The sequence below is a fragment of the Acartia tonsa genome, chromosome 2 (genome assembly GCF_053477335.1).
Source record: "Acartia tonsa isolate MP-2025a chromosome 2, ASM5347733v1, whole genome shotgun sequence".
Lineage (NCBI taxonomy): Eukaryota > Metazoa > Arthropoda > Copepoda > Calanoida > Acartiidae > Acartia > Acartia tonsa.
This window is the reverse complement of record NC_137261.1, coordinates 10,035,805-10,051,550: the sequence shown is the minus strand read 5'-3', so window position 1 is coordinate 10,051,550 and position 15,746 is coordinate 10,035,805. Positions and strand designations below refer to the sequence as shown.

At 31.7% G+C, this 15,746-nt stretch overlaps 1 protein-coding gene across 2 annotated transcripts; it reads left to right on the top strand.

Moving 5' to 3' along the window:
* Positions 1-933: 933 nt before the first annotated feature.
* Positions 934-12,676, top strand: LOC145304212 (uncharacterized). 2 transcript variants are annotated; one of them, XM_080146046.1, is made up of 8 exons: positions 934-1,005; positions 5,065-5,200; positions 6,179-6,233; positions 8,026-8,088; positions 8,327-8,377; positions 8,743-8,798; positions 10,109-10,171; positions 11,965-12,676. In XM_080146046.1, exons 1-8 carry the CDS (start codon positions 936-938, stop codon positions 12,011-12,013), a joined length of 543 nt encoding a protein of 180 aa, XP_080002172.1. In that variant the 5' UTR covers positions 934-935; the 3' UTR covers positions 12,014-12,676. The 2 variants fall into 2 exon arrangements, with proteins under 2 accessions (XP_080002172.1, XP_080002164.1); XM_080146038.1 differs by having other exon boundaries at positions 5,062-5,200.
* Positions 12,677-15,746: the final 3,070 nt, after the last annotated feature.

Below are 15,746 nucleotides of genomic sequence, written 5' to 3'. Positions count from 1 at the left end.
TGGTATAAACAATAATAATGTATTTTATGTTAATGAATAATCAGTTAATTAATTACTATAATTAATGTAAAAGGATTACACTTAAAAAGGGGAGTTTTGTTTTTATTTTATTTCCCACTGGATTATTCATTGTTTTTAATAACGAATTTATTCATAAGTTTCTATCTCACGTGTTTCAGCATTATATCTGATATTCCAGTATGGCTCCGAAACCGATTAATATACGCTGGATTAAAACTTGGTCTTAGCAATACTGAAAAACTATGTATAGCAACGTATTACATACAATTTTAAATAAAATAAATTCCAGCCTTTGTAAAAAAAATTTAAAGAACTCATCTCAATTTAATGCCTTGTTGAAAATTTAATTAACAATTTAAATAAATTATTTTGTTGAAACTAAAAGAAAATGATTTTTTGCATTCCTAATTTATTATAGCGTTTTGATAATAAAACAAATCTAAAATAAAAGTAGAATAAAGATAAAATCGTGTAAAGTATTTCTATAACTGCTTCTGCAACAACAATTAATATAGAATACCTGGAAATATTGTCATCAATTAAGGTTGATAATATGGGCATCATATGTGTGGCAGTTCGTTCCTACAGTACGAGGGGAGGATATGGTATTAAAGGGGAGGGTGGGGATATCGTTATTTTAGCCAGCGGCGAGTATCTATTCATAAGAATGCATGAGAATCTGGTGCAATATCTAAGCCCCACAACAGGATAATTCTTATCCATAGCTGCTAAAATGACGACTGGAAATTTTTTAACTTCCCTTTATATAGCCGCGTATAAATTTTAACCATTTTAACTAAATATTTTGTGTCAACAATCAGCAAAAGAGCCAGCATTTTATTAATAGCATCCGCATTTTTTTAAATTTATTATTGGCTAATCCTAGAATTGATTTATTATAATTTCAGAAAAGAATGAAATTAGATATTATGTTCCTAGCTGCTTTCACGACCCTTGTCGTTCTCATTTGCCACGTTAATGCAGGTATAAACAATAAATTATAGGACTCTACAGCTGCGTCATAACGTAAAACGTTAAGAATGGTTCCTACGGCTGCTATTTCAGGTGCGCGACAGTAATAGTTAGCAAAACTCATTACCGTGCACGCACAGTTGAGACTTCCAGACAAGGGTCGAGCAATCAAGAAGTTGGTTGTTTGTTTAGGATTACTTATCTAATACCCCGGGTTGTTTATAAAGAAAAGGAGATATTTGTATCCCCTCCTTAGTTATCCTGGGTTGTTGGACCTAACGGTTAGAGTGTCAGAAACAGCAGTCTCTCCTGTATGATAATGTAATAGGAATTACAGGGTGCGCCACATAAAACCGGACTTTTTTAAAACGGTCATAGCGTCAAAACTACTTGACCAATCAGGACGTTTGACCCCACTATAAAAAGCTTAGGTAATGATCTTTTAGCACAAAAAAATCTTTGGACGAAAATGGGCTCGTACTCCGAGCTGGCCGCGTTTATGTTCAACAAGGCAGATTTGAAATGCGCTGGTGATATAATCTGGATTCTCGACTAGGGCCTACTAAATCGGACCTCAGCCCATCTGTAGATGAGGTAGAGTTATGCAACTTGCTGGGGATACTGTTAGATACATAAGTAAGACACTAGAAAAGACTAGAGCTCTCTATCTAAAATGGCTTGGCTGTAGTACTCCGGCAAAGTGAAACGTGGCAGATTTAGAGATGTCAAAAACGTCAAAAATCATGTAAAATCGTGAAAATTTCTCGGTTCTCAACGTTAAAGACCCATATGGAACTTAAAAACTCATTTTAGACTATGGGTTGCGCTGACAACCCTAGCTGAATCTTCATGCCATTTCTAAAAAGGTATAGAAGGTCGTTATAGCCCAACTGTGGTCCAAATAAAGGCCTCCGTGTCAAAGGGTAGCTTGAAAGTTGGGTGAATTTGGATCCTGCAGTTACTCACAATCCTAAGGAAATGTGGCCTCCCAGCAGCCCGATCTTAATTCAATGGCTTTTGGGCCTGGAGCTACTTTGAAGCATGCACCAATAGACGTGCTCATACCACAAAGACCTCCCTCATTGCCACTATCAAGGAGAACTTCGCCAGCTTGGACAGGTACATTTTGACCTGGGACTGCCGACAGTTGAGGAGGCGGGTAGTGGCGGTGATTGATGCTGGCGGCGATATTATTCAATGATCTAATAGTCATTTACCTAGTTTGCTTCCCAGTTTTCAAAATTTAATAAAATCTTTAAAATTGACGATTTTATGTTCATTTGTTTACAATTTAGAAAAAGTCCGGTTTTATGTGGCGCACCCTGTAGGTATCCTTATAATAAAGTAACAGGATGTTTGTCTGTCTGTGTGTCTGTCTGTGTGTACCGAAGGATCTCGCTAACCGCTGAACCGATCGGGTTCTCCTTAACAGGGTAGATTCTCATATGTCCTGGGAAGGTTTTTAACTATTTTGGGGGAGGGTACTACCACCCTCCCAAAAGAAATGACAAAAAAATTGAAAATTTTCTTAAAATCTGGGAGACTTCAACGTAACATTAAGAGGTATCCGTAATATAAAGAATTATCGTAGACTTTAACAAACAAAAACATTTAAAGTGCCACTAGAGGCTTCTAGGGGCGTAGCCGCTAGTAATGAATAAGGTACAACCATCAAGCGAAATAAATAAAAATTATATTTGGGGGGCAGATGTAAAGATCGTCAATTCTACTACGTGTTGACACCCAATGACAGCTTTAAATAAAGTATAGGTTTCGTGATTTTTTTTCGAATTAATTTCGTTGTTGGTATAAGCTGGGAATAGGTAGACAATTATTCCTTGAACATCACCAACAACTTTTTTTTTAATGAAAACAGATTTGTAAACAACCAATAAGTTCTTAAAGAGGATAACAAACTAAGTTATAGCAAAGCTTTTAGAAAAAATAGTAATGTGCTTCTACGTTTGTGATTCGGTGTAGTTGTGTTAATTTTGAAATAGTTAGTTTTTATCCAATATATTCTAACTTAATCTGCAGATGTGCCTAAAAAAATATTCTTCAATTTGATTTCTTCATACATGGAAAAAATGATAAGGAAAATTAAATGTTATTAAAAGTTGGTAGACATTCATTTTGATATTTGAGCAAGAGAAAGAAAACATGAAATGAAGAATGTTTACCTAAGATAAAAAAGAATAATTTATTTAATCCTCAAACATTTCAAATAAGATCATGACATTAATTTGGAACAAGAAAAAAATTGTAAGGGATAAAATAGTTATTTAGCTTAATAGCTTCGTATTTTAAACAGCTTTCTGCGGATAATAAAATTAATATTTATAAGATAAAAACTAGTTTTGTTGGCCCTGAGATGCTGATGGCCTGGGCTAACAAATCTGGTTAAAATTTTATGATTTTTTTAGATATTCAATGAAAATTGTAATATGATGCTATACATTAATTTTATTTTTCAGTATGGCTTAGAACCGGTTTTAATTCAGGGGATATTCATCGGTTTCCAAGCCACACTGGAAAATTAATTTTATTGGACAGAAAAGATAGTAATGACAATGAGATTGAGGGGTATATGCTAGTGAACAAAAGACAATTGACGACAAATTAAGCTTACCAAAAAAAGCTTTTTTAAGCATTTTTAAGTTTAATTATTGTAGAACGCGTTTAGTAACCTCCCCCCCCCCTCTCTCTCTCTCTCTTGATTTTTCTCTATATCTCTATCTATCTCTCTATCTCACTAATTGAAAAGAAAATTATACCTAAAGAAGACAAAAAAAACCTTACATTTACATACTTGTTTTGCTTCGCACAAACTTTTATGGAAATAATAAAGATAAGAAAATTGACCTAGATTATAATATTTTAGGAAAAAACAATATAAAAAAGTATTTTTATTATTTTAACAATATTTTCATGGACAAAATTGATGTCAAAATTAGAATTAATATTAAAATGGAAATATATTTTTTATGAAAAAACAAGGATAAATTGATAAGCAACAACATTTTAGAAAATGAAATAATAGTTATTAAATTGGATATAGATTGTAAAATATAAAATTGTAGGAGGGGAGGGGATGAGGTAAAGGAGAGGGGCAGATCTTTATTTTAGCCCGCTACAGGTTTATTAGAGAACATACAAATTTATCAGACAAGAACTCATAAACAGCTGGACAAAAAACTGCTTAAGTTTCAGGAAAGTTTAGCATTGGTCCAGGGCATATTTAGAATATTTTTTTTGGGTGGGGGGAGGGGGTGTCTACATCACTTTTAAATACATCCCTCTAGGTGTCCAGCCCAGGCCTCTGCCCTCCCCTTACACCCCTCTGCACTACTTAAAAAGTGTACTTTTTAAAAATCTATTAAGTATTGACATTTTTACATGAGAATTTTCATCAAATCTTTGACAGAAATGTATTCTTTTTCACGGGACTTTTTTCTTGTAAATTCTCAAAGTATCTATTTATATTTTAAATAACAAGATAATATGAAATAACATTTAAATAATACATTTTTGCAAAGTAGTCCAATGGTGTTTGAAGGGAAGGCTGGAATATTGGGATAAAAATGCTCCTTTTAGTCACTCCGATAATTTATGACCCCTCACCACACATAAATAACTAAGTTTTTAAAGAATTTTAGTAAATAATTAGAAATTTTACCCTCCCACCTCCCTTTTTATAAATGTTGTAAATCTTCCCCCCAACTACTCCACAACATAGTTTTGACGTATTTGTTAGAAGACTTCAGAATAAAAAAATTCCTTTAAACAAACATGCCGTTTCTTTATCTTTAATAATTGTTTCTTAAGATATTTAGATGTTCTAAGTTTTAATATGGTATAAATGATAAATTCACAACGCTCATATTATTATCACATGTGTATATCCAAATGGGTTAGGTTTTACGTTTTAAGTTTGTGATTATCTAAATGCGATTCTATTTATCTAAAACTTATCTACTTTTATTTTTAATTATTTTGATAACAGCACATTTTTAGCTAATACTTCCAAACAGTTTTGTTACTTTTAAACGTCATCGTTTTTGTTTTTAGTAGAAATGTCGGAGGACATGTACGAGAAGCGTGGAAGTGGATTCCGTCATCCCGGACAAGCCCTGTACTTCAGAGATCCTGTCACTGGAGCCAGTCCTTCCAGGCCTAGGATTGGCAGGAGTCTCCCCGAAGGTTTCAGGTAATTGGACGGTTTTCACTCAAAGTAAAATAAATTGAATTATGGGTGTACTGGCACTTTGAGGGACCGATAATATAGGATATACGTGGATATATTGACATGGGAAAATTTATCGTCAATTCAGCCTGATAATATGGGCCTCATTTATTAGTCAGTTCGTTCATCCAGTAGGAGGGAAGAAGATGGGGTAAAGGGGTTGGATCATTGTTTTAGCCAGATGCGAGCACCACTTTATTAAAGTACATGAAAATCTGACATCCAATTAGAAATAGATCGATGTTATAGTTATCGTCCGTCCGACTGTTCTTTCTAATTCAGTCTCTGAACTGTCCACACTATTTACAGTTTCTACGTATTAAATGTTTTACGCAGTGCTGATAGTCATTGAATAATAGAAAATAACAAGGATGACAACATCCATAAAAGCGAAGCTTTGTAACGGTATGACACGAACATTAACTCTTTTAGAGTGCCTGAATTGAATATACAAAATTTGAATATATAAGTTTTGACAAAATTATACGCAAATTTGTTACGAAACTTCTTAAATACAGAATTCTGTTTAAGGACATACTGACATTTTTAGGACTTCGCTCAAAATGTTGTATCATATTTTAATATGAATCAGTAATCTAAAAATCAGATCAATTGGATGATTTTATCACATAAAATATTGTTGGTAAAAAAGTAAAAAAATCAACATGTTTAAAATGGACGTACGGAAATTCTGGTAACAAATATACAGTTGCTACGCTTTCTAAATCGTACCTTACTACTACAGGAATCATAATGCAAAGTTTGAAATCGATAGGACAATTCTAACATGCCTAAATTAACGAAAAAAGCCAACCCTTACGGATGGACGGACTGACGGATCGACTTTAATTATGGAAAAGCTTCGCTTTTTAAAAATAATATGAATGATTCGCTCTTCTCTCTTCGCTTTTTTATGGAGGTTTTCATTCAACATTTTTTTAGACCAATGTTTGGAGAATTCCCAACTCCATCAAGAAGGGCATTTACTCATCCTTTTGTAAGTATATATCCTATTAAATAAAGTAGTAAGCGTTTTTTGTCTGTCCCAAAGGATCTCGCTAACCGCTGAACCGATATTGTTCTCCTTTACGGTGAAGCTTCTCATAGGTCCTGGGAAGGTTTTAAACTATTTTTGGGTAGGGTGTCTTCACCCCCTCCCCCCCCAAAAAAAAAATATTTTTTTTACTTTTTTGAAATTCAAATTTCAAATGGGATGAGGTCGACTTTTCCCCTTCCTACCTTAAGTGCCTCTAGAGGCTTCTAGGGGCGTAGCCGCTAGTATTCTATAATTCAAATAAAATTAGTCAAAAATATAGTATTTTTAATAAGTCCTTGGTCATTTAACAGCGACTGTAGCTCGTTGTCGAGAAGGTGATGGGTACGAGTCCATCCAAAAATGGACACAATACAATCTTTCCCAATTTTGAAAAGATTGTATTGTGTCCCAAAAATGTCTTTTAACTAAAGACGTTCATATGTACGACATTTTCAGTGTTAGGAAGTTTGGAATGTCTTGGCTTAAAACAGGCGCAACTATAGCTTTCAAAGATCGTGAAATCTAAGGGTTAATGTTTTACTATACTTGGATTAAATAGAGTTGTACAACATCAATTTTATCAATTTTGAAGATTTTAAAGCAATGCAATGGAAAAATTAGATTAATAAAAAAGGTAAAACCAAATAATTTCATCATATATAATTTTAAACATAAAAAATACTATTTCCAAAATACTCGATAAAAATAAACTTAAAATCAATATTAGAGAAGTTAATAAATCTGTATCTATTGTTGTATTGTGCCTGTGAGTAATGATATTTTTCTAAGAAAGAGTTATATTTATCTTTGTTTCCTAATACAGCGTACTAATGATATTTATTAAAAGCAATGCTTTAATTAATCATTGATAATAGGTTTGTTTGACATGGTAACGGATAGCAATAGCAATAGCAATAATTTTGGTATGCTTGATGATAGTCAAGATCATATCATGCATTAGACAATAAAAGTATTTATCATACAACGCACTTTTCCGCGGATATTAAAATGAAGTAAAATTTGTAAGCTTTGTTAGTCCCAATGCCGAAAAACATCAAATTTAGGATTTTTATTTTATTATTCGTGAAAAATTTCTGTAAAACTATGTTATACAAGATTTTTCAGTATGTCTAAGATCCGGTTCTAATCCAGAGGATATTAATCGGATTCGACCATACTAGAAATAAGCTTCTATTCTTTCTGAGAGCTCAGATTCTATGGATATTTTCATCTTGGTGCTAAGTAAAAGTAATATTTATTTTTGTTTCTATATAGATCTTAATATTGACATTATTTTATCGACAAATAGAGAACTCTGAGATTAAGTTAATAAAGTTGGCAAAATGTGCAATATCTTATTTTAATGCATGGATTTTTTTTCCTTTTTATAGTATAATTTTCTAAATGTATTTTTCTTAATGGTTTAATAGACCACCCCCATTAATCTCCGTTTCTTATTGGCCTAAATCTGATCATTTCTAACATTAAAAGTAACTATAGAGTAACCACATATGTAAATGTTCTAAAAGCTTGCACTTGTTCAAGAAAAAAAGGATTCATTTTTAAGTTTATTTTGTAATACTAAACATTAAAAGCAAATTCACAAAATTTTAGAAAACAATATTATTTGTATCATAAGATTACCCCCTCATTATTTTAAAAATAAGAGTGAGGGTTCCAGTACTTACAAGGAAAGGGAAAGGGAAAGAAAAATAGTATGCAAGCACCATTTACACATATGTTGTTTCTATAGGCACAACGAGAATCAATGATGGGAGACAGAACCAACCATGCCGCTTATTTCCCAGCTATTGAGGTAAAAAACAAGGATTTTGTCACCCCCCCCCCTCCTATTTTTTTTAAACTTATTAAATTTGACCGCGTCTCCCCCTCCAACAATGTAAAAAAAATTCGCCGCGCCTCTTGTTCCATTTTACCGCATTCAAATATAGTTCAATTTTGTAAAAAAAAAAATTTAATATTTTAATTTTTGCTTAACCCAATATTAATGTAAGTTTGAACTTAACAAAGTGTTTGATAAAAAAATATTTTAGTCGTACAGGCGAGTTTCTGTGCCTACAGTTCAATCTCCCCATGCTCTTATGGTGAGTCACACTTTGTAAATGGATTTAGGAGTGGCTACGCTTGTAATATAAGAACAGCCTTATTATGAAAATAATATGTTAGATTTTTAATATAATGCCCTGAAAAAAGTTAAAGATAAAATTCTTATACTATATTATATAAAAAAAAATAATTTGTTTATTAATAGATATAATTGCTTCTTAGGATTTATATAAGAATTCATAGCACAAGTCAGTAAAATAGCCTTAAACCATTCCAAGACTTGAATGCAAAAAGTCTCGCGACTTATTACAAGCCTCTCAAAAATGGAGAATTATGGGTTCAGAAAAAGATAAAAACATTAAATTTAAATATATTATTATGAATAATATGTATATTTTTTTAGTTTTCAACACACGGTGACTCTCAGGAAGACAGTTCTGATTATGATATGGGGGCCAGGTAATCATTATAATTTTTAAGAAAATTTTAAGAAAATTTGTTGCAAAACTGCATAAATAGATGATACTGTTTAAGGACATACTTACATTTTTGGGACTTGTTTATAGAGATGCTTCGCTTATAACATTGTACCTTGTTGTAATAGGAATCAGTTTTCAAAAAATCAGAAGAATCGGATAATTTTAACATACAAAAATTTGTTGTCAAAAAAGTTAAAAATCGACATGTTTAAAATGGACGTATGGATATTTTGGTAACGATTATAGAGTTGCTACGCTTTCTAAATTGTACCTAACTACTATAGGAATCATCATGCAAAGTTTGGAATTGATAGGACAATTCTAATCTGTTTAAATTAACGAAAAGAGCTAACTCTCTGTGACGGACGTACGGACGGACGGACCGACCCTAATTATAGAAAAGCTTCGCTTTTAAAAAGTCCGTCTGTACCGAAGGATCTCGCTAAACGCCTCTAACTGTGTACCCACAAGTAAAATATCTTCATTATAAGTGAGGAAGGGGACATTAGACTCTAAATTATGTTAGTCTCAAAAATTTTAAAAACACGTTTCTCATTTGTTGGCTTAAAATTTTGGGGACTTTTATTAAATTGTTTGTACAAAGTAGGAGTGCCTAATATTTTTTTTCAAATAATTATAATCTAAATCGATGTTTTGTTATCATAATTGTCGGTGTATATGAAAAAATCTCCCATTGTCTTTTTTGTCTCTAAAAAATGATAAATTGTGTTTATAAAACTTTTGGGACAGGTATTATTTGCAATACCATGTTCCCTCCCTCCCTCTCTGATAAAACTAGACTAATAAATTTTAATTTAATCAAACTTTCATTGACAGTGATTTTCTTGATAATTTCAATAGATATTCAATGCATATACATAATTCTAATATAAAATTCTTCAGTAATTTTTAATGAAATCTATAGAAAATTTAATGAATTTTACGGAATCAGAAACTCAATTATTTGTTTAATGCAATGACAAATTTTATAATTATTTCATACAAAGTGCCTGGAGAGCAAGATATAACCCTCCCCCTCCCTTCCCCTAATTTTAAGAGGAAAAAATGAAATTAAGAAAGTGTAGATTTTTTTCTTTATGCTTAACCCCTTTTTGAGGGCTTGACCCTGCTGGGTTATCAAGTACTTAATATAGTATAGCTTAACCTATAGTAATACACTAACACACGAAATAATAACTCCTACCCGTTTGAATAAGAGTTTCTGTGTTCGACTAGGCACAATCAGGAAAACCGCTAAAAAGAAATTTCAATGAACAAAATTTATTTCAGTGAAGTAAGTGATGAGAATCCAGTGGAATTATTGAAGCTGTTGAGAAAAGCTGTCGGACCAAGGTAAACCAATTTTTCACATTTATGACCTCTAGGGGGCTTGGTGTCGCCTCGGGTTCTAGACATACTCTGCGTCTTATAATTGCGGTGTAAAGCGTCCATTCAACCGATAGACAACCAACACTTTGATTGCACGACCTTTGTCTGGAAGTTCTAACTGTGCATGGTAATGCATTCCTATGCTTTTACTATTGATGTCACACGCCTGGCAGCGCAGCAGTGGGTACCTTTTTCAACGTCTATGTATAATATGACGCGTTTTGATCAGGACTCGAACCCAACACCTCCCAGACAGCTAGCCGACACGTTACCAATTACGGTAATGCCGCGGGTCTATATTTTTCACTTTTGTAAACGAAGCTTTTCTACAACTTAAGTACTATACAGATTATCTTTTTTCAACCTATCTGGTTTATGTGTCACTTAAACTTTTATTTTTTCATAATTTTTAAAAGATTGTGAATATGATCTTGTTGTCGTTGTCCTATCACCGTGAAAAAGAGGGATTACTATGACAATTAGACATAGCAAAGCATCTAAAAAAAAGTATTTCAACAGCAGATAGAAAACCTAAGTCTTAAAACATTATAAGCTAACATTGTTTAAATCAAAAGTATATGTATAAAAATATATTTTTATTGACATTTGTGGCTTTATTCATGAAAATGATATTAGTTTGTAATCCTCTTACTAGTTTTCTTCCTTTAATATATTTTTCCTTTAAAATAATATACTACATAAGAAACAAGGACAGTTTATAAGCACTAATATCACAGTTATAACCACTAATATCACAGTAATAAAAAAAAATGTTTTAATGTACAACAGTTGTACAACTCAGATTGCTATTTCAAGCATGTTAAAATTGCCCTATTGATTACAAACTTTGAATGCCAATTTCAGTAACAGTTAGATACCATCTATAAATCAGAGCACTCTGTATGTCTATTAAAGACATGTTGATTTTTAATTTTTTTACTACAAATTTATATGATAAAATTATCCTATTTATATGATTTTTGGATTAATGATTTCAAATAATATCAAAGGCCAAGCTTCTTTATAGTCTCCTTAAGTTTTTAAGTTTAGTTTAATATCCATATTTTCTTTTTAAAAATAATTTAGGTATGTTTTTTTTAATTTGATAATAAAGATTTGCTTGAATAAAAATATTAACAAATGTTAACCATTACTGGACAAAAACAGAAACTTAATAAACATAAAATTTTTAATAAAAGGTGAAGTAATGTTCACATTTACACCGGGAAATTGCGCAATTTTACATTTTTTTCTTAATAAAAGTTATGAACATTGTAAATGTTCAAACTAAACTATTTAAATAAAATTACTTATGTTGTATAAGAATATTTAACATTTTAGTTAAGTTAAAGTTACAAAATTACGTCATAATCTTAGGAGGGAGTGGATAATGTTATATAAATTAATCATCACACCATTTTCCCTTATATGAGATACAAATAGCTGTGTTCTTTTTTGCACTTTTATACTACCTATCAATTACCTAATACGGGAGCTGTCAATCACAAGACAGGTCCAACATCCAAGGATAACCAGAGGAGCCATTTTCTCCTTTTCTGTCCAAATACACGGCTAAAATAACAATACCATTAACCCCCCTTCTATCACCTCCCCTCTTACTGGATGAAAGAACTGACCAATAAATGAGTTACATGTTAGCCACGTAAGTTAACAACAATTTTTCCCCTGTCATATATGTAAGATGTATATCTATTGAAAATACAAATAACGTATCAAATTTTTTTTTTTTTTTTTAGAAACACACTGGGCCAGCAGTACAGAAAAATGACTTTTGGTGAATACTGAACATATCCATTTTATCTACAATTAATGTGTAAACTATTTATCACAAATTTATCTGTAAACGCATAATTTGAACAACACAGGCGTTGCAAAACATTTTTAGGGTTGAGGGGTGCGAAGCAGCAAAAATTTTTACAGTACAAAAGAAATATTATTGAACCATAAAATTTCTTCAGTTATTTATCCAACATAATGCACAATAGCAAAGCTTTTTACCTCCCCTAAAACTAAGTTGTAAATAAGTTAGGGCAACACTCACTAACCCTTCTCCCTCACAATTGTGACGCCAATGTTTAAATGTATATTTGATCTCAAATACTGTACCTACAAACAACGTATATAAATAATATCAATCTATGTAAATCATGATTTGTCAGTAAATACAATTTAACTCAATAAAAATATCAAATGCATCAAAATCAAATGCTATCTTTTTGGTTTATTCAGTGGTAATTTCTTGAGGTCGTTTTGTGACAGTTTATACTTTTGACCAAGTTATCCTAGACAGTAAACTGTGACAGTATGAATTAAGAGGTCACCTTTATTGTATTTAGAAATATAAAAATGTAATTTTATTTTTATCCACCATATTTTAAGATATCAATGTTGTTTATGAATTGGAGAATAAATTAAGAACATAATAAAGAACTTAAGATGCCTTGTTAATTATGGATTTTTCTCTGCTTAGATACGCTAACAATTACTTGCAATATATTATTCTTGGTTATTTAGGAACTACTAGGACTAGGTTGTTTGTCTGACTGTTTATAACAGATCTATTTTCAAACAAAATAATTGAAAAATCTTTTCAAAAAGTTACTTTTTGTGTCACGGCATAATGATTTTTTAAAAGCGAGGCTTATCTATTATTAGGGTCGGTTCGTACGTCCGTCAGTCCGAGATAGATGGCTTTTTTTCGTTAGTTTAGGCATGTTAGAATTGTTCTATTGATTTCAAAACTTGCATGGTGATTCCTGTAGTAGTCAGGTACAATTTAGAAAGCGTAGCAACTCTATAATCGTTACCAAAATGACCGTACGTCCATTTTCAACATGTTGTTTTTTCACTTTTTGAACAAAAAATTTTTATATGATTTAATTATCTAATTATTGATCTGATTTTTGGTATATTGATTTCTGGGACAACAAAGTATAATATTATAAGCAAAGCAACTCTATTATAAAGTCCTAAAAATGTAGGCATGTCCTTAAACATTATCCTGCATCAAGCAATTTTTCAACAAATTTACTTACAATTTTGTTTCGACTCTTATACATTTATATTCAGATTATTCAGTTCTGACACTCTACAAGTGTTAATCCCTTTTTGTCCTACCGTTTTAAAGCTTCTCTTTTATGGATGTTGCCATCCTTGTTTAATATCAAGGACAATTATATCTATACGAAGTGCAGTATTGAAAGTTCTGAATATTTTATATAAAAACTAAACAAAACTGCTAATCCTTCCATAAAAGTAACGGTCTCTCTCTCTCTCTCTCTATCTATCTATTTATCTATCTGTTAAGATCTATTCTCTATCTTTCAAAGCCTCTGATATTTAGGTTTGTTTAATGAATATGGTTTATTTAACCCCAGTTTGAAAATTTTTAGGGTAAAAAATTTACTACCCCTTCCTACCCCTCAAGAAAAAAAGTTAAATCTTGGACGTGCTTAAAATACGCTCCAGTAAAATTTTACGAGGCAATCGGCGCATTTAAGGTCGAAGTGGAGTTGGTCACTACAAGGAGTAAAAGAGAAAGGAAAGTTTGTTTATTTGTTTAAATGTAGCAGGAGATCTCGCTATCCTCTGGATGGACCAACATGGTTCTTCTTAGAAGGGAGGATTTATAGGTCAAGAAAAGGGATTTTATCTATTAATATCGCCTAAGGTAAAAACAAAACCTACACGACAATTAAATTGTTGGTACTTCAGGAAGGCATGTTAGCCAAACCCTAACTTAAAAGTGAGACGTTAAATATTTTTGGGGCGCGACCGCTAGTGCTTAATAATAGAAAAATTATATAGGTTGGAAGGGACAGACATGATAATTTAAACTATATGTTAATTTAGATAGAATTAATTTCTCTTAACATCGCCTAACAAAGACATTATCATAACCTACTTTTTTTGTATATTATACAAACTTTATTAATTCTCAGAAAATGGTACTCAATAAGTACATTTATTTCTTAGAATCATGTACTTTCTTAAGAAAAAAGACAGACTTTATTCATACTCTCATTAATTATACATTCATTTATAAATTCAATTATGTCTTTTTTTACATATATTTACATATATTATATTAAATAGTTACACTTATGTAAGTAGAATTTTAATTTTCTTGCCTCTAGCCTCGAGGGTTTTCATGATGTGTACAAAAACGAAGCTATCTGTCCGCAGGGAACTGAAGTGATAAGGCAATGGCCGATATATTGATGTACAATAACATTCCCAACGCTGATACATAAAATTACCCCTTCTGTAGATTATAATTAGTGGTTGAAACGTTTGGACACTAACGTTTAATGAACCAACAAATAAAAATTAAATAAAAGCCCCCAAAGTTGTGAAGTCAATGAATAAGAAAACTTTATTTTAAAACCTTGAGGACTAGTGTAATAAACATCCCAATGTTTCCATCCTCCCTGATCTGTCCGTTTGTCTGTAATAAGTAATTTTGATCGTTAAATCCGTGCAACATGCAATTTACATTCATTGCTAGTGGCTGCGCCCCAATCTTTTTAGTGGCTCTGTATTTGATAAAATGGATAGCTGGGAGACAGAAAAAATTAATGAAGGTAGAGAAGGGTAGGTAGGTAGCGGACATAGAAATAGCTTAAAACCATCAAAAGTCGACAATTAATTTTCAATTTTAGTTTTTTTTTTTTAAATAACATTTTTTTATTTGAATGGAGGAACTAAAATCTTTTAAAACACATCCCAGAACCTATAATAAGCTCCGGGGGTTAGCAAGACAACTACAAACAACTCTCATGTTACTTTTATACATATATGTTGTTATTTTGTTGTACTGAAAACCTTTGAATCATTGAATAACCTACTATCTAATTTGTACGTTAAAAGCATAGATCAAAAGGGATACGACAATGGCCATAAATTGATGTACACTCTCAATAAGCATTCACAATATTACCCCCTCTGTAGTTTCAAATAGTGGTTGAAACGTTTGGACACTTAATAAACCAAATAATCAAAAGTCTCCAAAGTTGTAAAGCCAACGAATAAGACTTGTGACTTGTGTAATAAACAGCCCAATATCCCCTTCCTCCCTGGTTAAAAGGCTTACAGCTGGAAACTGTCGGATAAGTGTCAGACTACCTCACACGGATTTCACGATTGGTGGAAAAGTCAAATGTACTGAGAAAAAATGACAATTTGTTAATAAGAAGCGCAGCAATAATAATTTTAACAAATTCCCTCAAAGTACCTTACCGAGCACAGAAACCAACTCACCATTTTGAAGAAAAAAATGTTTGTTATTTACTTTAGATCAAATTACTTATTTTTTTCACTTTCATAGTTTCAAAGTGTACCCTATGTATTTTAAAAATAAAATTTAAAGGTAAATTCCAGATATCAGAATATATTATCAAATAATAGTAAAATTATCGCATCGTATTATAGACAGCTTTCTGTGGATTTTAAAATTATAAGATTAAAACCAGTTTTGTTAGCCCTGAGGGACTGAAGGCCAAGGCGAAGCAAACTGGAA